This window comes from Gobio gobio, assembly GCF_949357685.1.
Source record: "Gobio gobio genome assembly, chromosome: 15".
NCBI lineage: Eukaryota > Metazoa > Chordata > Actinopteri > Cypriniformes > Gobionidae > Gobio > Gobio gobio.
Genome location: NC_137108.1, coordinates 45,346,467 through 45,373,052, shown reverse-complemented (window position 1 = coordinate 45,373,052; position 26,586 = coordinate 45,346,467). Strand labels below are relative to the sequence as shown.

At 39.6% G+C, this 26,586-nt stretch overlaps 1 protein-coding gene across 1 annotated transcript in view; it reads right to left on the bottom strand.

The window, feature by feature from the left end:
- Positions 1–19,648, bottom strand: part of LOC307138965 (pituitary tumor-transforming gene 1 protein-interacting protein) — a 42,737-nt gene extending 23,089 nt beyond the window's left edge. Inside the window, exons 1-4 of the mRNA XM_079837705.1 lie at positions 19,367–19,648; positions 18,661–18,707; positions 17,857–17,965; positions 9,925–10,033 (exon numbers count right to left, since the gene is read on the bottom strand). Of these exons, the coding sequence (XP_079693831.1) occupies positions 9,925–10,033; positions 17,857–17,965; positions 18,661–18,707; positions 19,367–19,490 (389 nt within the window). The 5' untranslated portion in view covers positions 19,491–19,648. The remainder of the gene's footprint in view (positions 1–9,924; positions 10,034–17,856; positions 17,966–18,660; positions 18,708–19,366) is intronic.
- Between the last annotated feature and the right edge of the window lie 6,938 nt (positions 19,649–26,586).

Sequence of the window (26,586 nt, the reverse complement as noted above, 5' to 3'; positions counted from 1 at the left end):
AATTTCCTGCAACTCAATTCAGAAAAAACTGAATTTTTAATTATTGGACAAAAAAGCTCCACAAGTAGTAACCTAGAATACTGTCTAACACTTGATGGCTGTTCTGTCAAGTCCTCGTCGTCAGTGAGGAACCTGGGTGTGCTCTTTGATACCAATCTTTCGTTTGAGAGCCACGTTTCTAGCATCTGTAAAACTGCTTTCTACCATCTTAAAAATATATCTAAATTACGGCACATGCTCTCAATGCAAAATGCTGAACAGTTAGTTCATGCGTTCATGACCTCAAGGTTAGATTATTGTAATGCTCTACTGGGTGGTTGCCCTGCTCGCTTAATAAATAAACTCCAGCTGGTCCAAAACGCAGCAGCTCGAGTTCTTACTAGAACCAGGAAGTATGACCATATTAGCCCAGTTCTGTCAACACTGCACTGGCTGCCTATTAAACATCGCATAAATTTTAAAATCTTACTTATTACTTACAAAGCACTAAATGGTTTAGCTCCCCAATACTTGAGCGAGCTCTTAACATATTATACTCCATCACGTCTACTGCGGTCTCAAAATTCTGGCCAGTTGATCATACCGAGAATATCCAAATCAACTGCAGGCGGTCGATCGTTTTCCTATTTAGCACCTAAACTCTGGAACAGTCTTCCTAACATTGTTCGGGAAGCAGACACACTCTGTCAGTTTAAATCTAGACTAAAAACACATCTCTTTACTGTGGCATACACATAAAACACTTTTTCAATGAAATGATTGTTAGGCTGCATTAACTAGGTCAGCCGGAACCGGGAACACTTCCCATAACACCTGATGTACTCGTTACATCATCAGAAGAATGGCATCTACGCTAATGTTAGTCTCTCTGTTTTATCCCGAGGTTTACTGCAGTCAGCTGGATCCGGGCCGTATCCAGATCAGATGGTGGACCTGCGCCCAGAGAAGACCAACACAGGACCCTGAAGTGTCTGGGAGACCGTGATTAGACTCCCCCTGAAACTGCCTCATCGACACGGCATCTCAATAAACCCGTCTCCTGCGTGTTGCCTCCGATCATTCGAATATTGCACTTTAATAATTATTTAATCAACATCATCCTCAATAAACCCGTCTCCAGCATGTTGCCCCCGGTCCCTCGAATATTCTGATCTATTATGACCTCCGAGCTGTAAAACTGCCAGAATAATAATAATAATACGCTGTTTGTTAATTGGCCAGAGGAGAACTGGCACCCCGACTGAGCCTGGTTTCTCCCAAGGTTTATTTTTCTCCATTAGGTCACCTAATGGGGTTTTGGTTTCCTTGCCACTGTTGCCTCTGGCTTGGCGTGCTCAGTTGGGGACACTAAATTTTTCAACTAAACATCGAAATACATCTAAATAATAAACTAAATTAACCATTTAAACTAAATTACTGATCAAATTATTAATCTAAAGCCCACACTGTCACTGTATGATACTTGAAATTTTTCCAGAATGGCTATACAGCTGAATAAAATTATGCTGCATTATTTTCCTGTTTAACACTGTAAAGCTGCTTTGAAACAATCTACATTGTTAAAAGCGCTATATAAATAAAGTTGACTTGACTTGACTTGACTTGATTTTGGCTGTATGAACATCGCCACTGGAAAAATAATTTCTGAGACCAAGAACATCAGCAGCTTTAGGACAATCACCTTTACATCATCACTGAAACTGAAACACAGAAACTCCAATCACATGAATTCCCCTTCGATGATAAACCACAATAAAGGATAATTTACTAAGAAAGAGAACAACAAATGAAAGTATGATTTATAGTCTTTCTGTAAAACAAGAAGTCATAGTGTTTAAAGAGACCAGTCAGTCTAAATATCACAAAGCATTACATTCCACATTCAAGCCAAGCTCACATGAGCGGATGGAGCTGAATAAGCATTAATTAAGAGGTAGAGGAAGTGCTTCCTTAAGTAATGCTCGTCTGCGTTTTCATCACATGAGATGTGTGATTGACATGAAGCCGGTGAGCAGATGGACGGCTTGCCAAATGAAATCATCTCTGATTGACTGACAGTCACACAGACATGCCCTTTACAACCCGTCAAATACAAATACTGGCTTCTTTAAAAATCATCTCTGGGAAAAACATAAATTCTTACATTATTCTTATACAGTGCCCTCCATTAATATTGGCCAGGTGTATGGTCCAAAAGAGTTGTACCTAATCTCTTAATGAGTAATGGGTGTGTATTGGGCGTAACGTGCAGTAAATCAATCAGAGTCTCATCTCTCATCCTCTTTATAAGCCAGTTGCATTTGCATTCGCTATTTACATGGCGAGCGGAAAGACTGAATGCTTCTCCAGAGAGGAATCCTTTTATTTTTAATGCTGCTGTGTGAGTAATAATCAGAGTGTATGTGCGTTGTGCACCTGCGCCTATAGGCGCATATTATTAACACAGCCTTTAAAGGAACACTCCACTTTTTTGGGACTTTAGCTAATTCAATGTATCCCCCAGATTTAGATAAGTCCATACATACCATTCTCATCCCCGTACATCCCATAACTCTGTCTGACGCACTCACCGTTACCCTAGCTGAGCACCAAGACAGGAGGTATATGGCTCCAGCTAGCCTACTGCTCAATAAGTGACAAAATAACACCAACATTTTCCTATTTACATGTTGTGATGTGTATAGTAACAGTGTGTACAAATAACAAGGTTACATGAGACACAGCCATATTATAAACTTATACACACGGGGGACTATATTCTCAGAAGGCGCAGCTCTGCTCTACTTCTGCGGAGTGCGGAGTGATTTGCTCGCAGGACCGGAGAAGCCCCGCACCAACGTGACTAGGAAGATAGTAGCGAACGTGACTGTTGCATGGCTGACTTTGAGGAATTGTCAGAGGATTTTTACTTTGTATCAAACCAAAATCCAGAACCATACCGTTTTGAGCCAGAATACACAAGGAGTTACAAACTTTGGGGTGTGAATTATAGGGAATTATAGGGGTGTGCATTGGCACTGCCCTCACAATTCGATTCGATTACGATTCACCAGGTAACGATTCGATTCAATTCGATTCTACGATGCATCAAAATTCTACTGCACACAACAAGGCAAATTTTTAATCAGTCATGAGCAATGGCAATACAAGCAGTCAGATATTGAACAACAGATTGTATTGGCTGCTATGTGTGTATTATCACTCTCCTGTATCTTTGACATAAATGTCATTAAATAAAATAAAATTGAATGGTACAGGGTATTGGATATGGCATTTTCAAACCTGAAAAAGAAAAGAAATCACTGCTTTCAGTGCTTTGAATAAGAAATGTTTCTCTTCTCTCTGCTTTAGAACCATTTGAAATTGTATAGAGCAATAATAACCAACTAAGCCAACTTTTTCCAGCAGTGAACATAAGTGTTTTTTTTTTTTTTATACACACAGTAAAAAGCTCTAAGACAGGGCACTTCATGAACTCCTGTACAAATATTAATCCGTAATTACAGTCACACTATTGTAACAACAACCACCACCCAGGCACCCAGCAATAAAAATATTCAGTGCAACACACACAGTGACGTTGACACTAGGGACTCGTCAATTCTCGTGCTTGATTTTAGTGTGGCAGGCGCGTTAGCAGGGTGTAAGCAGCGCATATTTTTTCCGGCGCCCTTGTTAACAGATTAGAGCATTCACATCGCAGATCGCACGCAGAGGCGGCACGGCAGCGCATCGCAGGAGCAGAAGCAGCAGTGCCGCGATCGTTTCGGTGCCGAGTCTATTTTTGCCGTGCTGCTCGCGCTGATTTAAAGCCACAGTGGATTGTTCTTGATCAAAACTGACCAGATTAACATGGAAAATAACAAATTTCACCATGAAATCATGTAGTGAAGTGCCCCGTGTGTTTCACAATCACCATATGACATCCAGAGCTGTTAAATTTTTTTAAAACACAACACTGCCAGAAGTTTTTGCCCAAACTTCAAAAGCCTGTTTAAATGATTAAAACTAGAAGCATATATTCACTTTAATGTTAACTTACATTTATCATGTGAACTACTTATATACAACAAGTTATATGCATGTGTGTTTGGGACAGAGGGGAACACGGTCGCATTTGCAGCATATGCTGCCCATCATAAATCAAAGCACGAGACAGACGGGGCTCGGAGGAGAAGACCGGAAAATGTGACATAATGTACAATATTTGTCTGTATTTGCAATATCTGCGCGAGACAAATGCTGCCAGTGTGAATCCACAACGGGGGCGCGGGCTCCGGCTCTCCATACCCACCGCTCCTGCCCTGCTAACGCGTGCGGTGTGAAGCCGGTGTCAGAATCCGAAATGTGCCCAGATGTCCGCTTTCCAAGCTTTGGGTGCGTTTTTAAGGACCCGTCTATCGCGGTCATCTCCCTCCGCCTCAGCCATCTTGATTGTTGTTGTTATGACCCTGGAAGTAATTGAAACTTCACAACTTTATTGTCCAACTCAAGGCCAGAAAGTAAACGGTGACATAATCGATTATGGCACTTTGCCGCATCGATGCTGAATCGTGCATGCCCCGCATTGCGATGCATCGCTGAATCGATTATTGTTGACACCACTACCGAATTACCTCTGGCACCGCTCATTTGTTACTGTGACAGTCAGAGCGCTTTCGTGACTTTGTGTATAACTTTATAATATGGCTGTGTCTCATGTAACCTTGTTATTTGTACACACTGCAGCTATACACATCACAACATGTAAATAGGAAAATGTTGGTGTTATTTTGTCACTTATTGAGCAGTAGGCTAGCTGGAGCCATATACCTCCTGTCTTTGTGCTAAGCTAGGCTAACGGTGGGTGCGTCAGACAGAGTTATGGGATGCACGGAGATGAGAATGGGATGTATGGACTTATCTAACTCTGGGGGATACGGTGAATAAGCTAAAGTCACAAAAAAGTGGAGTGTTCCTTTAAATAACACAAAGAATACTGCACTATTCACTTTAGATCAGGTTTTTGTTGGTCAATGGTGCAGTCGTTCTCAGTTGCCTTAAAATAGCAACGTGCCCGTTTTCAGAGCAGCACGCTCATGGGCGAACAGATGGACTTGAGTGCATTTGCGATTTAAACAACGTGTTGCTGGACATGAAAATGATCACTGCGTCTGACTGAAACTAGCAAAAAACACTTGCGGTATTAGTTGAGTCTTGGGGTCACAAAGCCTGAAAACAATGTATCAAACAGCACCTGCATCCCCACATGTGGTTCGGGAGAGTTTCAAGAAAAATCCGTCTCGCTCATCCAAAAGTCCAGCATATTCAGTTGTCAGACATGACTGGAACTTCAAATGGGACCTGATTGTGTGGTCAGATGTGGTCAGAGTTTTTTGGCAGAAAAACCACCAGATGGCTTTAGTGCTAACAGGGATAAAAAGTACCCCATTCCCACGGTTAAAAATACCGCTGGATCTTTAATGTTGTGGGCCTATTTTTTTGCAGGAGGTCCTGGACATCTTTTTCAGATACATGGATTGTGGATTTTAGTAAACACAGATTAAAAAAAATCTAAACCTTATGGCCTCTGCTAGAAATCTTATAATGAGCCATGGTTGGATCTTCCATCAGGACAATGATCCAAAACAAACATCAAAATCAACACACGAATGTGTCACTGAACACAAAATGAAGCTTCTGCCATGCCCGTCCCAGTTCCCAGACCTGAACCCTATAGAAACAGAGTGGGCTGAGCTGAAGAGAAGAAGCAGATCTGGGAATCTGAAGGATCTGGAGAGATTCTGTATGGATGAATGGCCTCTGATCTCTTGTCAGGTGTTCTCAAAACTCATCAGGCATTATAGAAGAAGACTCTGTTATCTTGGGAAAAGGACGTTGCAATAATTGGGTGCCAATAATTGTGGCCAACGTGAACAAGAGAAAAAACATGTATATCATAATGTGAGTTTCCCCCCACTTTCAATTCTTTTACTTCAATGAAAGGTTAGAATTTTGTGAATTATTTGAATGAAAGATCAAAAGGATAAACAATGCAGATTTATTTTCACAGCTGCCTTTGCTCATATTTACCAAGGGTGCCAATATTAGTGGAGGGCACTGTATATTCAATACAAAATGAAATTGTGTTCATTAACCCTATAAAGCTACTGTATCATATTTGATGATACACAAGTTTATAAGGTCTCTAAATGATTAACATGATAAAACTTCTATCTACACAATCTACTATATGCCTTCTGTTGTCTGACTCATAATTTATACTTTTTTATCTAGTAAAAGCCTTTTAGTATCAGTGTAAAAATGTCCACCTTCAGGTTAAGTTCCACGTGTTGTGAAATCTTTACTGATTTTTATCAAATAAGTGTAAGAATAACATTGTTAGTAATATGTCAAGATGAACCCTTACTGAAGCAACTTAGGTTTACTTGATTATCCATGTTCAAGTTTGAGTATCAAATATGATCCATCAGGCTTTTAAGGAACATTTCTTTATTCATCTCTCAATCATCATTATATTGCACTGCATTATGTTTTGCTCACCACAGTATAAAATACAGAGCTTTGATCATAAAACTAAGCATTTAAATACCATCTCATCAAGGCGTATTATTGGTCTCATTGATTTACATTACAAGCTACATGGCCATATGAATATCAGAAGCAAATTGCATATTTTTGCTCAGTTTCGGCCTGTCTTTTATCTAAAGGTTCAATAAACTGTTTTATTTCAGAAAATGAGATATGGCAGGCTTTACAGGGTTAATATTTTAACACAAAACTCATCACAGCTCTGATCAGGAAGTGAAACCTGATGGTGTGAATGTAACTATTTAAAGAAAAGAGGCACTGATGCTGAAATGAACGACTATATAAGGCATCTTTTATGTGAGTGTTTAACATGCATCTGGTAAGGGTGGGTTAAAGGGGTAGTTTACTTCAGAATTAAAATTTTCTGATAATTTACTCACCCTCACGTCATCCAAGATGTTCATGTCTTTCTTTCTTCAGTCGAAAAGAAATTAAGGTTTTTAAGGAAATACAATCCAGGATTTTTCCCCATTTAGTCGACTTCAATCGGGTACGAACGGTTTGAAGGTGCAAATTGCAGTTTTAGTGCAGCTTAAAAGGACTCTACATGATCCAAGACAAGCAATAAGGGTCTTATCTAGGGAAACTAAAAAATGTAAAAATATAAAAAATTAATTGATGACAATTTGAGGACACTCAAATGTATTTGCCCTTAAAGAAAAATGACAAAAAGCCTTAAGTTCTTTATCAGCATGTTTGGTCTGATATTAAGTCCTTGTGGTTCTATACATTTTTTTCCTTAAATCCTTAAAGGTGCACTATGTAACTTTTCAATCCACTTGAGGGCGCCTATTCAAAACAAAGGCGTACGCGTAGCAGCAAGGTCACTGGAGCAATTGTTAATAAGAAGAGTGCAACACGCCTCGCGAGCAGAGGGACTTTTATCATGGTATAGTCGCGGGCGGGACTTTTATTATGCCCCAGTCGCTGGCGTCATTTCCGCTTTTCCAGTCATGAGTATGAGGTAACGCAGCTCTGTTTATCATATTAGATACATCTGAGTGTGTTGAAAATGATGTTATGACGTTACTCTGTGTGTTCGCTCGGCGGCTGCTATGACACACTGCAGTGAGAGTAAAGGCCTGTTCACACCGGGACGATTTTCGCACGCGTTTATCGCCGTCGTTTAACGCCTCGGGACTAAACAATGGGCGCCAATATGAGTGTTCACACCGACGCGCAAAACGCCAGGCGTAAAAGCGTCATTTTTAAAAAAACGCCTCGGGTTCGTTTTTTTATTTTGACGCGGCGCGTAAAAAACTGTCCGACCAATGAGATCGGCGCTTTTGTTCACGTGCCTGGAGCTGCTGAAGTGACAGTAAAACACGACTTGGTGGCGCTCGAGCACAAAACGGTCTTGCCGAGCACGCATTGATACGACGAAGAAGTAGTAAGTAGACAAAGAAGAAGATGAACTGCTAATGCTGCTTGCCAGTTAGCAAAAAGTGTGTGAATGGTTTTGTCCATATACATAATATGTCTATGGTTTTGGCAAGCACGTAAATACTGTCTCTCTTCTCCTTCTGTGTGACAAGCGAGTGTCAGAGGCTTAAAGTGCCGCAGCACCATCTTGTGTACCGGGAGCGCATCTACTGAATGTGCACGTTCACTCGGCGCAGCGCCAGTGAAAATCGCTTGGGTGTGAACACTCAAGACGCGCCGAAAAACGGCACGAAAAACGCTGGCGATAAGCGAGCGCGATATTCGTCCCGGTGTGTACAGGCCTTAAAGCGTTTCTGCAGAATAAAAACCGGAATAAAAAACGGAAACCGAGGGGAACGCAGATATGACGCAATTGACAGGCGACTCCCTCACACGTCCTGGTTCCTTGGTTAAAATAGCAATTTTCTCATGATTTACAAATAGTTGGAAACATTTGGGATATTGTAAGTAATCAACTGAACAAAATATATAACACTGGCCTAGTGGTTTTTGGATATTTTACTGAAAAATGTTTACATAGTGCACCTTTAAATGTTTCAGATGGAGACCTGGGAGATTTGGTCCCCTATATAAAGTACTCAGTGAAAAATGTGGGTGTTATTTTTGACTCTGCCCTTAAATTTGATAAACAAATAAATGCTGTAGTTAAATCTAGTTTTTTCCAATTAAGATTATTGTCCAAGGCTAAGTGTTTCTTAACATTTTCAGGGTTTGAGAGAGTGATCCATGCGTTAATTTCATCTAGACTTGACTGTAACTCTCTTTAAATTGGAATGAGTCAATCCAATATTAGTTGTCTTCAGAGGGTTCAAAATGCTGCAGCCAGATTTTTGACTGGTACCCAAAAATGTAATCATATTTACCCAATTGTATATTTATTGCACTGGCTGCCGGTTTGTTATAGAATTGATTTTAAAATTCTGCTTTTTGTTTTTAAAGCCCTGAACGGAATAGCTCCAAAATATCTTTCTGACCTTTTGAAATTAAATAACTATGCTAGATCATTAAGGTCATCTCAACAAAGATTGCTGATGGTTCCGAGATGTAGACTTAAGGCTGATTTATACTTCTACGTCCTTGTTCACGTCGACTGAAGTTACATATGCAGTGGGAGCATGTGTACCCTTGAGGGAGGGACTGTGGCAGACCAATCACATCGCTTGCGGTCCGCATAGAATTGACGCGTTGTTACATTTTTGGAGAGGTGCGCGTTAGGGTACGTTGTAGGCTACGCGTGCAACACACAGCCAATGACATAGCTACGGCGTACACTCGACACAGAAGAATAAATTGGGCTTAAAAAGGGGTGACCATGCCTTTTTTGTTGGCCCAAGATTGTGAAATAGTCTTCCTCTATCCCCAAGATTAGTCTCCAAGGAATCTGAATTTAAAGCCAAGTTAAAACCTACCTTTTTACCTATGCCTTCAATTGTTTTTGAGTTTTAAGGTTGATTGGTGTTTTTGATGTAAACTCCCTTTATCATTGTCTTGCGAGGGTTCTCTTTTATCTTATCCGTCCCTTTTTTAAATATTTATCTTTTGTCTTTCCTTTTCTGTACAGCACAATGATCAACTACTGTTGTTTTTATTGTGCTATATAAATCAAATTTGATTTGATTTGTAATCACACGTTGGAAAGGTCACACGTGACATAGGTGGAAGTACCGCAGTAGGGCGAAAAACTCCATGTCATTTTCTACTCCAACTTCAAAATCGGAAATTTTGGGGAAAATAAAATGGATTTTATAGGGCCCTGAAACTTTCATTTCTTTTCGACTGAAGAAAGAAAGACATGAACATCTTGGATGATGTGGGGGTGAGTAAAGTATCAGGACATTTTCATCCTGAAGTGAACTACTCCTATAAGTCTGTTTGTGTAGATGTTGTCACCTTGATGAGCGTCTGCGTTTACAGCAGCAGCAGCAGCAGCACACGGTGACCGCCAGCAGCAGCGTACCCAACACCACGGCCATAGCGATGATCAGAGCCTCAAAGTTCACTGGCACAACACAAAACAACAACAAATCACAACACTGAAGTTCATGGACACTATTGAAGCACTACTGACACCTGCTGGACATTTACTGATAGCGCAAGGGACAGGAACGTTCTCATGATTGAAGAGCTGTGCAAATGTTTTTATTGTTATCATGTGAGCATGAGCATGTGATTCATCATCCAGAACACATCAGTGTGACCTCATCCGATATGATTTCACTTTCAATTCAACATCCTCGGTGACATTTTAAGTAATTCACCATAGATCCACAAGGTTATGTCGGTCTTAATGTCTTCTTCTCTTAAGTGACAAGTGATTTTGTAACCCTGAAACTGACTTTAAGAGCTGCTACATGACAGTCAGAGAAACATTTGAGGCTTTCATTGTAGAAGTGAGAAACTAAGTAAGGGAGAATATAAATAAGTTCATCATCGCTCAAGCTCAGCATCAGGATTTAGATCCCTCTGATAATTACAGTCTGAATGTATATTATAATTTATTACATCACGGTTTACCAAATAAATAAAGAAAGAATAGGTAAATATTGATTTGAGTTTAAATTGTGATCTATAATTGTAGAGACTGCAGAGATACAAAACTATAGAGCCCCTAAAGGGACATGGTGAAGGAAAAAAATTGCGTTCCCCTGATAAACGTAGCATTTGCTTGCTAAATGTTTGTGTTCCTCGAGAAACTTTGCGTGCCCCTACAAAATGTCAGAAGTCGTCCTATAGTGGATTTTACCAATAACAATAACTAGGTTGACCCACGCTGGCCGATAACCGATTAATCAACCGATAGTTTTTAAAGGGTTAGTTCACCCAAAAATGAAAATTATCCCATGATTTACTCACCATCAAGTCATCCTAGGTGTCTATGACATTCTTATTTTAGACGAATAAAATCGGAGTTACATTTAAAAAAAAGTCCTGGCTAATCCAAGCTTTATAATGGCATTGAATTGTTTTTGAAGTCTATAAAAGTGCATCTATCCATCATATAACTGCTCCAAACGGCTCCGGGGGGGTTAATAAAGGCCTTCTGAAGCAAAGCATTGAATTTGTGTAAGAAAAATATGCATATTCAGAACTTTATAAAGTAAAATATCTAGATTCCGCCTGATCGGAAAAAAATGTAACTGGTGTGCAATGTCGTAAGACATAGCATAAACATTTTGAACTGCGAGAGGCGTTACACTTTTTCCGTAAGTTGAATACGGAAGGCGATCTGGCGGAAGCTAGATATTTTACTTTATGAAGTTTTAAATATGGATATTCTTACACAAATGCATCGCTTTGCTTCAGAAGGCCTTTATTAACCCCCCGGAGCCGTGTCGTGTGGAGCAGTTATATGATGGATGGATGCACTTTTATGGACTTCAAAAACAACACTTCACTGCCGTTATAAAGCTTGGAAGAGCCAGGATGAATGTCATATACACCTGGGATGACTTGAGGGTGAGTAAATCATGGGATAATTTTTGCTTTTGGGTAAACTAACTCTTTAAAATGGATACTGAATGAAAAAAACCTTAACACATGAAATAGCACTGAACTTTATTACAATTTTTTTTTTTATGACTGAACCATGAAAATGTACAGTACTTTTTAAATATAAAAATATTAATATATTAATTATACCTGTTAGTTCATAGTGCATTAACTAATGTTAAGAGATACAACTTTAAAATGTACAAATCTAAATGAAAAAATCTATTAGTAATTGTTGAAGATAACAATGAACAATATGTTTATTAACCTTAGTTAATGTTACAAGTGGACATTAATTAAAACATTTCAAATAAAACAGTCATGCTCGAAAGATGGCCATCTTTAAATATTTAGATATTATATGTGTACTCTCACACAGTATTTGCTTCGATTTTAGAAACTTGAATATCTAATCAAAAGCAAATCTAAGCAAAATATGTATTACAGTGACGATAACTGAAATCGAATGAGTTTCTGATATGTTTATATGTTTCTGTCGGCTGCATGACGACACAGTTTGCTTTCTCATGTAATTATCTTTTAATATGCAACTTCGCTGCATATAGAATGCATGAAAGCCACCAGCTGGATATAAACTAATGCAAATAAGTAACAACAATCGTGACATTAAACATTTGGGTCGGACTTGCATGTATTTTTTTCACTGTTTTAACCACATGAGGTACTAATGTTAGCTTCCTCTCAGCCTGGACGGCAAATATATTGCTATTCTCCACTAATAGTCAACAAATAATTACTTTATAATGATATGAAAACATGTACTGTAGTGTACTATATAACATACTGTTTCATTGTCTGTTTTAAATCCACATCTGAAGTGTCCCTCGTCAAAACAAACTCCACAAGGCATACGTGATTTTTTATTTCACCTCTAGAGGCCGCTCTTGTACTTTATAACAGGGGTTTCAAACTGGGGTCCGGGGACCCCCAGGGGTCCTCCAGAAGGTCATAAGGGGTTCCCAGAAAATTTCAGAGAATAAAAAGTCTAAGCAAAAATGGATAAAGTCTACCGAATATTCTAACTGTTTCATTTCTAAATGTTTCTTTCCTTTCTTGCCGTATACATTCCAGAATTGTGTGTTTGCATTGTATCTTTCGAGTGAGTTTTTCCTTTATCTCGCTCACTGGTGTTGTAAAGCAGTCTTAACACACTTCCTATACGTTGCTTACATACATTTATAGTGAAAGTTGCTTATACAAATAATTTTTAATTGAAAATGTTCTTCTTCAGGTTTATACATCCAACATTACTAGCCAATTGAAGTTGGGAAACGATATGTTTTATTTAAAATGTCACACTTACTATTTATCTAACAGTTTAAATGTTTTTCATACATAAAAATAGATGGATTTTAGGAAGGGGGCCCTCATCAAGGTTCATCATATTTGGGGGTCCTTGGCATCATAAAGTTTGAAAACACCTGCTTTATAATACCAGCGGACCCTTTTCAGCCACTCCAGCAATGGACACAACCCAGAAAAACTGTCCGTATGGATTTTTGCAGATAACCTATTGATCCAGCCTTCAGCTATCGGTGCCGATTAAATCAGCAAAACCAATCAATCGGTTGACGTCTACAAAATGTTATGATTTCCCCAAAAAATCATTGTGTTCGCTCTGAAAATGTTTGCGTTCCCCCACAAAATGTTTTGCGTTCCTCTGAGAAACTTTGCATTCTCTGACAAAGAACACAACAGTTTTTTTTTTTACTATTTTTTTTAATAATTTTTTGCATCACCATGTCCCTTTAGAGACTTTCTGTCAAATGAAATAAACCTGAAATAAAATATAAATATTACACGGAAACTAATAGAAATATTGCCTTGGCAAATGAAATACATTAAAGCCGCACTAGGTAACTTTTGCTCTCGGGCTCCCCCTACAGTTGTGAAACAGTATTGTCCTCTACTACTGTCGTAAACGGTCACTCTACATCAGGGGATGCATCGCACGTGCATTTGTTGACATGACAACTATGATAGCCCTGAACTCTGCAGGAGTTCACATGCAGGTGTTCTGCTTGCGTCGCGTGTGAAATGTCTTCATCCCAGGTACAGTGGCATATGTTTCAGCATGTCATATGAATACAATTTCATGGGTTTTATTTTTTTCAAACGCCAAATGATCGCGATGCTCACGTTTACAAGCCAGCGTCATTATAGTAGCCTAGTCTATTGGTTCCCGTTTTACGGAATCTATATGATACTTCAATTCAATGTTTGAGTGGTAGGTAATAACCATATATCGTCAATATTATATTATCAAGCTACCATAGATGAATCTGCAAATTCGAAAAATCGATTTGCATTAAAGCTTGAGGAAAGACAAATAAACCAATATCACAGACATGTTAGGTATCCTAAAATATGATTTTGTATGTATTACGTATTTACTTGCAAGAATGTAGCCCCTCCTCCTTCAGCTCACGCCAACGAGCAAACGCTGGCCCAATGTTGATCCTCGTCCTGCCTTTAATCCCATCACTTTCTCGTTTTCTCTTTTTGCTTTCCTCAGACAAAACCTTTGCTTTCTTATTTTTCTGTGCTGCTTCGGCCATGACTATAACATTCGGCAAACAAATGATTTGCGAGCGATTTTTTCACGCACGTCCGAATTTAAGGAAGTGGGGATGGTGGTGGAAGTGACGTATATGCCGTAAAGCAGTCTAATTTTGTAGTTCTTTTTGTTCTCGGGTTACTACCCGAAACCCGAAGTTTAAAAGTACGATTAAAAACGATACAGACCCCGTCAGGCTATGGCAGACGTGTCATTCAACCTATTGTAAGTCGATGTATCATCACAAGAGTTTTGAAAATATATTATGAAGGTTGAAAAGTTACCTAGTGCTGCTTTAAGTTGAAATAAGTTTAAGTTGTTGAAGTACATATTTAGTATTATAATTTAACTATAATAGTAGATGAATAATTCTAACATATATAATAACAGTGGAAGGAAACAGATGAGCGTTCATTTATATTGTGTTTCCCTGGACAAAGGTCATTATTCGGAAATATTTAACCACTGAATACCACGAGTGACCAATCAAAATCACGTATTCTGGAGATTTCCATAATAAGTGAATTTAATGTCCTCAGGACTTGTAAATAGTGCGGTGACTAGGGCAAGTACCAGTACTTCGGTACTAGAGCCCGACCGATATATCGGCGGGCCGATATTATCGGCCGATATTAGGCTTTTTCCAAACTATCGGTATCGGCATTTATGATGGCCGATAAATGAATATTTTTTAAAAAATAAAAAGAACCGGACGAAACACCGCTCAAACACATTGAGTGTTGGCGTTTCATAGTTTGTCCACCAGAGGGCACCCTACAACGTGCCGGCTGGCAACACCACCAGCTGATCCAGCAGAGTCATGCTGAGCTTCAGCGCTGTGAGCGCTGCATTCACAACACAGATCATCCTTGAAGTGCATGTAAGTTGGCAACGAGCCATACATTGCTTGAATTGATATATACAATTAAAAGAACATCCCCATCAGTTCTCTTAACTCAAATAACATGACAATTTGTAACTGCCAAGTCCAGTTTTGCTGTTACATGTAAGCCAAGAGAGCTGGTAATTACGCTAGGTTACAGTTGACTGACTAAGTTTAACTCGGACAATGTGACTGAATAAGATGTATTTCTTTAATAGTCTGACAGTTTGACAGCATGAGACATATCATCTCTCCCCTGCCCGTTATTTTGAAAAAGTATACATATTTCTAAATTATAACTTATCATAGACGCTAACCACAAAGCTAGCTAATGCCATGGCTATCAGTGGGAGACCGCTAACATTAATGCGCCTTGGAAATCACAACAAACTTATTCTGCCTAAATAAAGTAATGATTACTGTATTTATAACTAGTATATTTGTAGTTCCAGTCCCTGCATTGTAAATCATAACTTAGGCTCGTGAAGAGTGAACGAAAGTGCGTGACTTCGTTCAGACGCAGCATTAACAAGTCAAATAATGGATTTACTGCATCATCATAAGTAGTAGATTTTAGAAGGCAGGCAGCAAATGATGATTGAAAATGGTTTGTTGTAGCTTGATGGATAGAATTAAAAGAGTGCATGTAAAGGGATAAGCAAGTTGACATTGTAATTATAAGGTGGCTCATATTTATACTGTATATAGTTTATATTTTGCTGTTGTTGTTATTTATCAGAACTTCTAGAACTTAACTGAATATTTTTTTTTTCAGTCTTGCTCAAAGTTATATTTATAAAGCTTACCACATCTATTAATACTGGTAACTTAGATTTTTTGTTTTTGTTATTGTGTTTTCGTCCAAACGACTTTAAGTTTCATATCTTAAGTTTGTATTTTTATACATTTTATTTATCAGAACTTTAATATATTTTTATGTTCCTCTGTTCTGTTGTGACAATAAAACAAGTTTATTTTTAAACTGCATTATCATGTTATTTTAGAGAGGCTGAGGGATCATGAATAACTACTTATAACTAATGTATAAGGGAAATCTGTTTAAGTGTTTTTTACGCGTTTCTGTTATTTTATTTATTTTTAATATATATCGGCTGATATATCGGAATATCGGATTTTTAAGTGACCAAATATTTGTATCGGTATCGGCCTTAAAAATCCTTTATCGGTCGGGCTCTATTCGGTACCAAGTCGGTACTGAAATTTTAATACCAGCATTTCTGTAGTACCGGAAGTACCGACTCCCGATTATATTCGGTACCCGCATCTGTGTTCAGTCGCTTCTGTGTTTATCTAAGCGCAGGGCTCCAGACTGTAGCCGAATATATACTAGTGTCTGTGAATATTAAACTGCAAAATACTATTTAAAGGGTAACTTCAGTGATTTAGCATTATGCTTTGTATCAGTAGAAACCCGGTAGTATATTCAAATTATAGTACTTTCCCCCCTCATATCCCCCTGAGACGAGAGAATTATGCATTTTATTTCTGGAAAAAAAAATTTGGCCAGAGGCTAAAAACTACAGCCAGTAGAAGGAGCTGTTCCGCATGTTATCAACCCGCCCACAGGGGAGAGATCTCACTCACAGAATGTAAGACACAGACAATCATAACGGAGGGCGGTGCAGAGTAAAGTGAGTGTTTCAACTTTTCAATGAATTCCTGTGATAGTTTAGCTTCCATATGCGATCTGAAAACATGCCAGATGGCGCTTAACGTTACCTCAGCTCTGCTCAGCTCTTCGTGATGAATGAAATCTGACACTGCTGCGTCTGTGCCGTGACGTTTGTTCGGCTCACTCACACTTTATTGAAAAGACACGTTCAGTTTTTAATTGTAGTGTTTATTCTCTAACTGAACGAAATGATTGTAATACTATGAAGATCAAAACAAAGGTGTACAGAGTGGCCTCGTAGGGCAGCGAAGCAAGTGCATTCTGGGAGTTGTTGTCTTTCATCCACATGAGACAAAAATACATTTTCTGTCTTTTCTCAGTCTAGAAGGCACCAAATTCAAAAATACTTTCACATTTCTACTGCATAAATGACCCAGTTTAAATACAAAGCTTAATGCTAAATCACTGAAGTAACCCTTTAAATATTACTCCTGCATGTTCTGCGTCTCTGTGTGAATGACGGGCGCAGATGCGCGGGGGCACGCGTGTGACACTCGCTCGCTGTCTTTGTAGTCTCTGCCGTGTGTCACTATATGAGAACACGAAAGCATAAACCGTCACTTCATGAGAATTTACCGTTTCATTTGAGAAAACTGTCATATCATGAACACAGACACTCAAAGGTCTTCACGGCAACCTGTCAAAATAAAAGTTTGGTGAAGAAATTGACAGAATATATTAGGCTACTGTTGTAGCCTACAGTAGATTTAGCTACGTCTCTATGCAATAATAAAACATCTCTAGTACTAATAATAATAATTAAGCCTAGATGGTTGCTTATTTTTCACTTGATCTTTTTTATAAACAATGTTTACTTTTAAACAGCATACAGCCTTCAAATGTTTACTTATAATGATTATCATCATAAATAATAAATGTTTTGAATGTAATTTTTTTTTTTTTAAATAGTAAAAAAACAAAAAAAACAATTGGTACCGACTGCTGGCATTTTGGTATCGTGACATCCCTAGCCGCAACGTAATAAAACAACTGCTGCCTTTCCCCTGTCATTTATAGGAAGTTGAACTGAGGGACTTTCAGCCCTGAATGCAAATCTCACTTCGCGAATGTGAAAGTATTACTTCCATCATCTCAACAGCTGGGTCACTGGGTGTATAATAGAAATCCTCATGTATATTGTGTATTGCATGATAGAACATGAACACAAATCTGACTCACCCCAGCAAACACCCCAGCGGGCCTGAGAGAGTTTACACACCGACGCCGGCGGAATCACATACGACACGGGATACTTTGTGCAGCTGTTGTTGGTCATGCACCACAAACACTGAAGGCAAAAACATTTATTATAATAATTATTTTTATTAAAGGCATCATTCTTCAGAAAGTGACACTGTTTTGGTGGAAACACAGCAGCACGAACATTATTATTTGGGTCTAAAACATTGATTCTGTTAGCTCAAATGACACAAATCAGTCTGATATCAACATTTCAAAAGATGAAACGAAAGTATAATCATCATATAATTTTCATAAAAGTACAGACACAAATTGTTACAATAGTAAAACTGTAACTGTTTTGATTATCATTTTTATGGGCATGCAGATTGAAGGTTAAAGCATGCTTACAGTAAAAATAGTAAATCAGCACAAACAACTATCAATGCTTTTGACAAATTGTACGTTTTGTAGTGTTATTTGGTTTGTTTCTAAAATATTCAGGACACAAATTAGTTTGATAATAATATCTGTCTTAACAGATCTGTCTGAACTTCTGTCAATCCCTCATTTAGCATGAGAAACTTTAGCTCTTTCTGAACATCCTGCTCATTTTCATGTTTCTGTGTAAATAATCCAGTTATAATTCATAAAACAGGAGTGTCTGGGCAGATTAGTCTGATACACCCTTTTACATAAAATACTTCCCTAAATGACAATATACATTTTTGGAAAGTTCAGTTGGCAGCGCAGTAAAGGAATGACCTGGCTAATAAAAAGTAAATGAGCCGTATATGATCTTACCGAAACATTGCTGAGGCAAGTCTCACAGGAAGTCAGAGTATTGCATGCTGGGGTGAGAACAAAAACATGTGAGACAAAACACTGACAAAAAACACTTTTACTGCAAAATTAAAGAGCTAAATTTAGCCAGAATAGCCCAGAAACTCATCTGGAAACTCACAGATCATTAGGCATAACTTATGCTTTCCTGATATGAATATCTATAGAGACCCATTTTCTACAGATAAGAAAAAAAATCATGCTTTGGTAAATCATCAAGTATGTCATAACTATGATTTACCAAAGCATGATTTTTTTTCTTATGTGGCGGAAATGGGTTTCCATAAAAATCCATACTGAATTACCAATAATAAATTGCATAAAAAAGTAATAAAACTGATAAGTAAAAAAAAGGGGCCTTCAAAAATATTTATTTGCCCATTGACATTCACAAAATATGTAACTTCTACTTATGTGTTTTTCATTGGTCCTTTAGGGGTTTTTATATTGATGACTAACACCCCTGGCATTAAAAACAGTAACAGTATTATATTAAATATATTATATAAATTATAAAAAACATAGTTATGTGTAAATAAGAATTATAGAGACATACTATACCATTAATAATATATATTTAAATATATTACTTTATATTACAAGCATTTTTAGACTGCAAAATGGAAATATAGGATAAAAAGGTCGACACAGGCAGATAAAAACATACGTTTGTGAATAGGTGGAGGTGTTGTAGGTTTAGCTGTAGTTGTTTCTGCTGTCAGAGTAGCACCGAATCCGACGCAAATCAGCAGAAAGACCGCCATCGACCCAAACACTCGGGATTCATACATACTGTGGGGGATTTAAAGGATTGTACAGCAGAAGAATGTTGATTTGTATTTGAAATCTTCTTTTCGGCGAAGTAGAAATCTCAAAAACTCTCCCCAACACGCAACCGAAATCATCAAATGACTGACACTGTGTCACTGGCAAAACACGGAAGCACAACAAACCAGCTGACGCACTGGTGCTTTCAAAATAAAAGTCCTTACACAAATCCATAAACGAAAGTAGGCTAAAATATAATTATCATAAACGTAGACACCAAACAAAACCAAATTTAAGTACTTGTGAAAATAATAACCATGGTGTTATTACAGAAAATCTTTAAGCTTGTTTGTTTTTGTTGTTTTTTTGGCAGATTGATTATCATTGTATTTACCATGGTTTTGCTACAAATATCATGGTTAAAGTCCCCATGAAATCAAAATGTACGTTTTTTTGCTTCTAGTTTAGGCCTACTATGTTAGTCTTGTTATCTATAAGCTAGTATGCTCCAAAAAAATGACAATGAATTTGCTTTCAAAATAAATGTCCTTTAACAACTCCATAAACGAAAGTAGGCAGCACCGCACAGACACTAAACAAACCCAAATTGAAGTAATTATGAAAAATAATAACCATGGTGTTATTATAGTAAAACTGTAACCATGTTGGGTTTTTTTTTTTTTTGGCAGATTGATTATCATAGTAGCCTATCACCATGGTTTTGCTACAAATATAATGGTTAAGTCCATATGAAATCAATTTCTTTTTTCTTTTTTTGTTGCTTGTAGTATATCCCTTTCATGCATGAATTATGGAAAACATTATCTAGATTTTTTTAAGATTCTTTTTATTAAAAAAATTTACAAAATTCAGTTTTATTTAAAAATTATTTAACTGTCCACGTGTGTGGACACCATGCAACAAAGGCGTAAAATGGGACAAAAAGCCACAGATGACAATATGGAATATTGTGCTTTTATTATGTCATTTTATGCTATGCATAACAGCTCAGATATTTAAAACATTAATATTACAATATAACAACGATAAAACACATAGTGTAGGAACTATAATGCTAGTTACATATAGTGGAAACCTAATGGCAATATGGGCTGGGCTTTGCTGGCACACACTCCTCATCCGTGCGGTCACTGTCACACACACTGTCCTCTGGGATATTCTCTGTTATTCTGAACTGAGTGCTTGACCTGTGCTGTCCCTGTTTGGTAGGCAAAATGCAAATTTGTCTCGGTATGTATGTGTAAAGTTGCCATTTAATGCCATAATATGTCATTTTTAATGGTTATTTATGTTGATATATTTGTTAAATGTCTGTTTTATTACAATATAAGACAATTCAAAACATATTTGCAAAAACAGAACAGATATACTAGCAGGGTACAGAAATCAGACTTTATGCAATCTGACTCCACTGTTGCATGACGTCCACATACGTGGACAGTTCGTTTTTAGTGTATAAAAACGTCATTTTACTCTCAATTTTAGTTTTTAAAATACTAACATATTCATCATACTTTACTGTACATACTAATATTTTTTTTAGATCAATTGACCTTATGTAAAAGTTTTTCACAGATATGCCTGGGGCATTTGGCACATGGCTATCGCTGTCAGCCATCTTGGATTAATGATGTCATCAAGCAATGAATATTTGGGATACAAGACAGTAGCCACTGTTAATATTGCTGTCAATCTACTGACACTGCCCTCAAGTGGTTTGGAGAGAATTACCAAGATTAATGAACCCTAAATGGAGTTAAATTAACTGTCCCCAAATGTGGCCACCATACATGAAAGGTTAAGTTAGTCCTACTGTTATCTATAAGCTAGTGTGCTCTAAAACAATGACAAAATTCACATTTAGAAGACATAAGCATTCAAAACTTCTCACTCATTACCACTGCGTCTTCAGCGTCTCATCAGATTTTCTATCCAATCAAATGCTCTCTAGAATCTAAAGTGTCCCGCCCCCTACATTATAAACAGCCGCTGAATCTGCGGCTAAAATCGGTCACTTGTTCACACATTTACCATTTTCTACATGGTGAATGGCACGTGCCCTATATAGGGGATAGTGAACGATTCAGACAGTGTAAATATGCTTTCCATTAGGGCGAATGAAGGCTATTTTAAAAAAGGGAAGGAGCTGTTCAAAATGTCCCACCATGTCTTCCTGTTTCAGTGGAAATTATATAAACACGTTGAATAATGCTGCGCGTTATTTAAAATATAGTTACAGTATTGCAACAACAGTACATTTGTGGTTACTGTGGTTGTACTATTGTTGCTATAATTAAAGTATGATTATTCTCACTGTTTGCAGGAACCAATAACCTTTTGACCTCAATGATGTCAAACTTAGCTCACACTTTATTCGAAAACATGAGTTAAAATTTTATTGAAATGTGTCATATTTTACAGAATCTCTGTACAAGAGACCCTTTTTCTGACTGAGAGATGTGATGCATCAAATCTCTCAATATTGTCCTCATGAAAACCAATCATGGACCAGCTGGCCTAAATTCATAAGATGACATTAACTCTTCTCAGCCTGTTCTTTCTGAGCTTTTATGGTTTTTAACGCACATACAGAGAGAGAAATAGTACATTTTAGGAGGAGCAATTCAGTGTTCATTGCTCTCTTTTTGAAGGACAAGAAGCACGAGTCGTGTTTCTGTAAGACTCTTGTAGCCACAAGAGTCATTGTAGGATTTGAGAGTCATTGTAGGATTTGTTCATCTGTTCTTGCACCTGGTCCTCCTGAAAGACGAGAATGACGCAAAGAGAAGGATCAAGAATGATTTTTGAAAAACCCTCAAGGTGAGCTTGTTTGTTGAATTCCCGCATTATCACACTGCAAGTTTCATTTTTGAACAAACAAACACGGATTGCTATTAGATCATTCTGCCTGGGCAATGTTCCAGAAAGCAGGTTATGCAGCATACCTGGGTATGTAAAAAAATATAACATACCTCAACTTTCTGTTCCAAAAATGGAGGTAACTTTCAGGCTATGTAAGTATCCATACACTGTAAACGGGAATAAGTTGGCAAAAATAAATACATTTGAGGCAATCGGTTTCATAAAATGTTTTAAGTTCTGAAATTTTAAGTTTAAGTAAGCAGAACTTGCAGATCAACTTCAAATATTTGAGTAAGCGAATTCATACATTTAAATTAAAATGATGGATTAAAATTAGCCATGCTGTTTGTTGACTTCAGCTCAGCATTCAACACTGTCATCCCAACCAAGTTAATAGCTCAACTTGGAGAGCTGGGCATCAACACTTCAATGTGTAACTGGATTTTGGACTTCCTAACTGACAGACCCCAGAATGTTCGATCAGGACTCACCTGCTCCACATCCATCACTCTTAACACTGGTGTACCACAGGGCTGTGTGCTAAGCCCGTTTCTCTACTCCCTCTTCACCGCCGACTGCAAGCCTGTTTATGGATCTAATTCTATCGTCAAGTTTGCGGACGACACAACGGTGATTGGTCTCATCAGCAACAACGATGAGACTGCCTATAGGGAGGAGATCCAGCACCTGGCCACATGGTGCGCTGATAATAACCTGCTCCTCAACACCACCAAAACGAAGGAGCTCATCGTGGACTTCAGGAAGGAGTCAAGAGGCACACACGACACCATCCACATCAATGGAATGGCGGTTGAACGTGTCTCCAGTTTCAAGTTCCTGGGGATCCACATCTCGGCGGACATGTCGTGGACAACCAACACCTCCAGCCTGGTCAAGAAGGCTCACCAGCGCTTCTTCTTCCTGAGGACACTGAGGAAGAATCAGCACTCCTCGGCCATCCTGGTGAACTTCTATCACTGCGCAATAGAAAGCATCCTGACCAACTGTGTGGCAGTGTGGTATGGGAGCTGCTCTGTTGCGGAGCGCAAGGCACTGCAGCTGGTGGTGAAAACTGCCCAGCGCATCACAGGGACTCCACTACCTGCCATCGAGCACATCCAGAGGAAACGCTGTCTGCATCGAGCTCGCAGCATCCTTAAGGACTCCTCTCACCCAGCCCACAGACTGTTTTCTCTCCTGCCCTCCGGCAGGCGTTTCAGGTGCCTCCGGACCAGGACCAGCAGACTCCCCCAGAGATGTCTCTTTACTGAACTCTAACCCCCGCTGATCCACTTCCCTCATATACTGTTAACTCTCCTACCTCACATCCGCCTTCACTTTGTTATTTGCACTACCGACTGTTTATTACAGTAACAACTGTTTACTTATGCATTTTGCACTACCATACCTTAACTGTATTATGCTTATTTGCACTGCCGACTGTTATTTACAGTACCCACTGTTTACATGTGCATTTTGCACCGTACTTCTAACTGCAATATGCAACCACTTTCCACTGCACTTTTACACTTTTTTTCGGATAGCTTCTGTCCATAATTTATTGCACTACCTTAATCCACTGCCATATTCCTCATTTTAGCCTAACATATCATTGTATACCTCTATCTGTAAAATTCTGTTTATAGTAATAGCCATCTGTATATTATATTCATAGTACATATCCACCTGTAAATTCTGTTTATAGTAATAACCATCTCTCTATTTATAGATATATTTATATTCAGTATATATCCATGTCCTGCACTTATGCAAACGTTGTATATTCTGCACTTGCTGCTATTGCACTTCTGGTTAGACCTAAACTGCATTTCTTTGCCTTGTACTTGTGTAATGACAATAAAGTTGAATCTAATCTACCATATATAGTAGGGTGACCAAACGTCCTGTTTTCCCAGGACATGTCTTGTTTTCAAGTCCTGTCCCTAATATAACAATTTTCTATCCATACAGAGGGGGCATATTTTTAATGTATTGAAATTAAAAAGGAATCTTTGAGTAAACGTCGAGTAGCATTTGAGTATCTCATTGCCGGGCCGAGTGTCCTGGTTTTCAGTAATCAAAATATGGTCACCCTAATATACAGAACCTGTTAAGATATGGTGCTATTGTTACAAATCTGGTTGTATCAAAACTCACGAAGGCGAAGGAGAACTTGGAACAGGAATCTTTAATCAATTTACTCACAGGGACACCTCAGGAACACCAGTAACATGAACGTCGACGGACAAACACTGAGAACTAAATACACAGGGATAACGAGGTGATTAACAGGACACAGGTGATAGACATAACTTATTATACAGACTGGGGAGAAACTAGGTCACAGGGACTGAACTGAAAACACAATGAACACGGCAGACAGGGCAAACATGTAACATAAGCTCCCCCTCCCGGAAGGTGCGTCCTCGCACCATAAGACAGTCCAACAGAGGAAAGCTAGTGCAAAAAAAACCAAGTCCATAGGGGTGTGGGAGGAGGGAGGAGCCAGTGGGGAGCCTGGAGCAAGAGCCAGATGGTGCACCAGAGACCAGCCAGGACGAGGTCCCAGGTCGGAGGAGGGAGGAACCATGGTGTCAACAACTCAGTGGAAGGCACCCTGGGGACGACCGACGAGGAAGCAGCCACCGATGGAGACACTGGAGGAGCAGCTGGGTCGATAAGCCCGCGCGAGACCGGAGGCCCAGGAGACCGAGGTGGAGCCACGGCGACGAGCGTCTGAGGTGGAGCCGGATGACCACAGGACAGAGGCTGAGCCGGTGGGACCGAGGACGAAGGCGAAGCAGAGGGGAAGGAGGAGCCAGACGAAGCCGAAGGTGTAGGCAGGTCGACGACTGACCAAGGCGGAGCCGGAGAGACGAGGGAGCCCGGAGAAGCCGTATTGGCGAAGGTGTCCGGTGGAACCGAGGGAGGGAGGAGCCATGGCGAAGCCGTAGTGTTGATGGGCCGCGGTGGAGTGTAGGGTGAAGAGACCGGCGGTGAAGACAGGGGATCCTCGGAGTTAGGTGGAACTGCAGGACTGAAGCCCCGAGGCGAGTACACACTGCATGTGGGCGTAGCAGAGAGGCTGAAGGACTGCAGTGTAGCCAGGGCTGAGGAACTGGGTGACTGAGGAGGTGGGAGAGGGAGGCTGGGTGGGAGTTCAGAAGACTCTGGAGATGCAGGGGTCGTTGGAGAGACAGGGGGCACAGGAAAAACCACTCAAAAAAGTCAATCAGGTCCACCTCAAAAATGTCCTTAAGTTCCTCAATGTAGCCGCCAGAGGTCCTCGTTGTCTCCACCGCGGCAGGGTGGTGGGCAGGGCTCCCTTCCCAGCCCTCAAGCTCCACGAGGACTCCCTCCACGACGCAGGATGTTGCCAGCTCACGCACTTGGTCAGACCCTTGCTGTGGTCCGGGCTCCGGGGCGATGACTCCTCAACTTCTGCCTGGGTTCGGGCTCGTCGATCGCGGCAGGCCGGTCTCCACAGTCTGCGGCGGGCACAGGCAACTTCCTCGTACCGGTCGTCGTCGGTGGTGGATGGCTGGTCTCTGGCGGTGGTGGAGTGGGACTGGTAACGCTGTCCTCCTCAACGGGGCCGATGGTAAAGGGCGAGTTGTTATTTACCAGTACCCACTCCACGACCGCTCGCTCAGGCTGGCATGGAAAAAAAAACACAGAGCGAGCGGTCTGGGAAGTGCGTCTGCCACGCTAGGTCCAGGAAGTCCCGTGTGTACGCTTCCAGCGGACGGTCCTTCTGCTCCAGGCATAGCAGCTTCACAGCGGGGAGGGCCATGGGGAACGGGGAAAAACTCAAAGGAAAGAAGAGAAAACACCACATAAAAAAAAACTGTTTTAGTCCGTCGATCTATTACAAATCTGGTTGTATCAAAACTTACGAAGGCGAAGGAGAACTTGGAACAGGAATCTTTAATCAATTTACTCACAGGGACCACTCAGGAACACCAGTAACATGAACGTCGACAGACAAACACTGAAGAAACACTGAGAACTAAATACACAGGGATAACGAGGTGATTAACAGGACACAGGTGAAAGACATAACTAATTATACAGACTGGGGAGAAACTAGGTCACAGGGACTGAACTGAAAACACAATGAACACGGCAGACAGGGCATACATGTAACAGCTATAGAGCACCAAAGGTGGTTCCCCTATGATTACGAGCCAAGAACCACTTTTAGTGCATTATAGCACCGTTTTTTTAGAGGACACC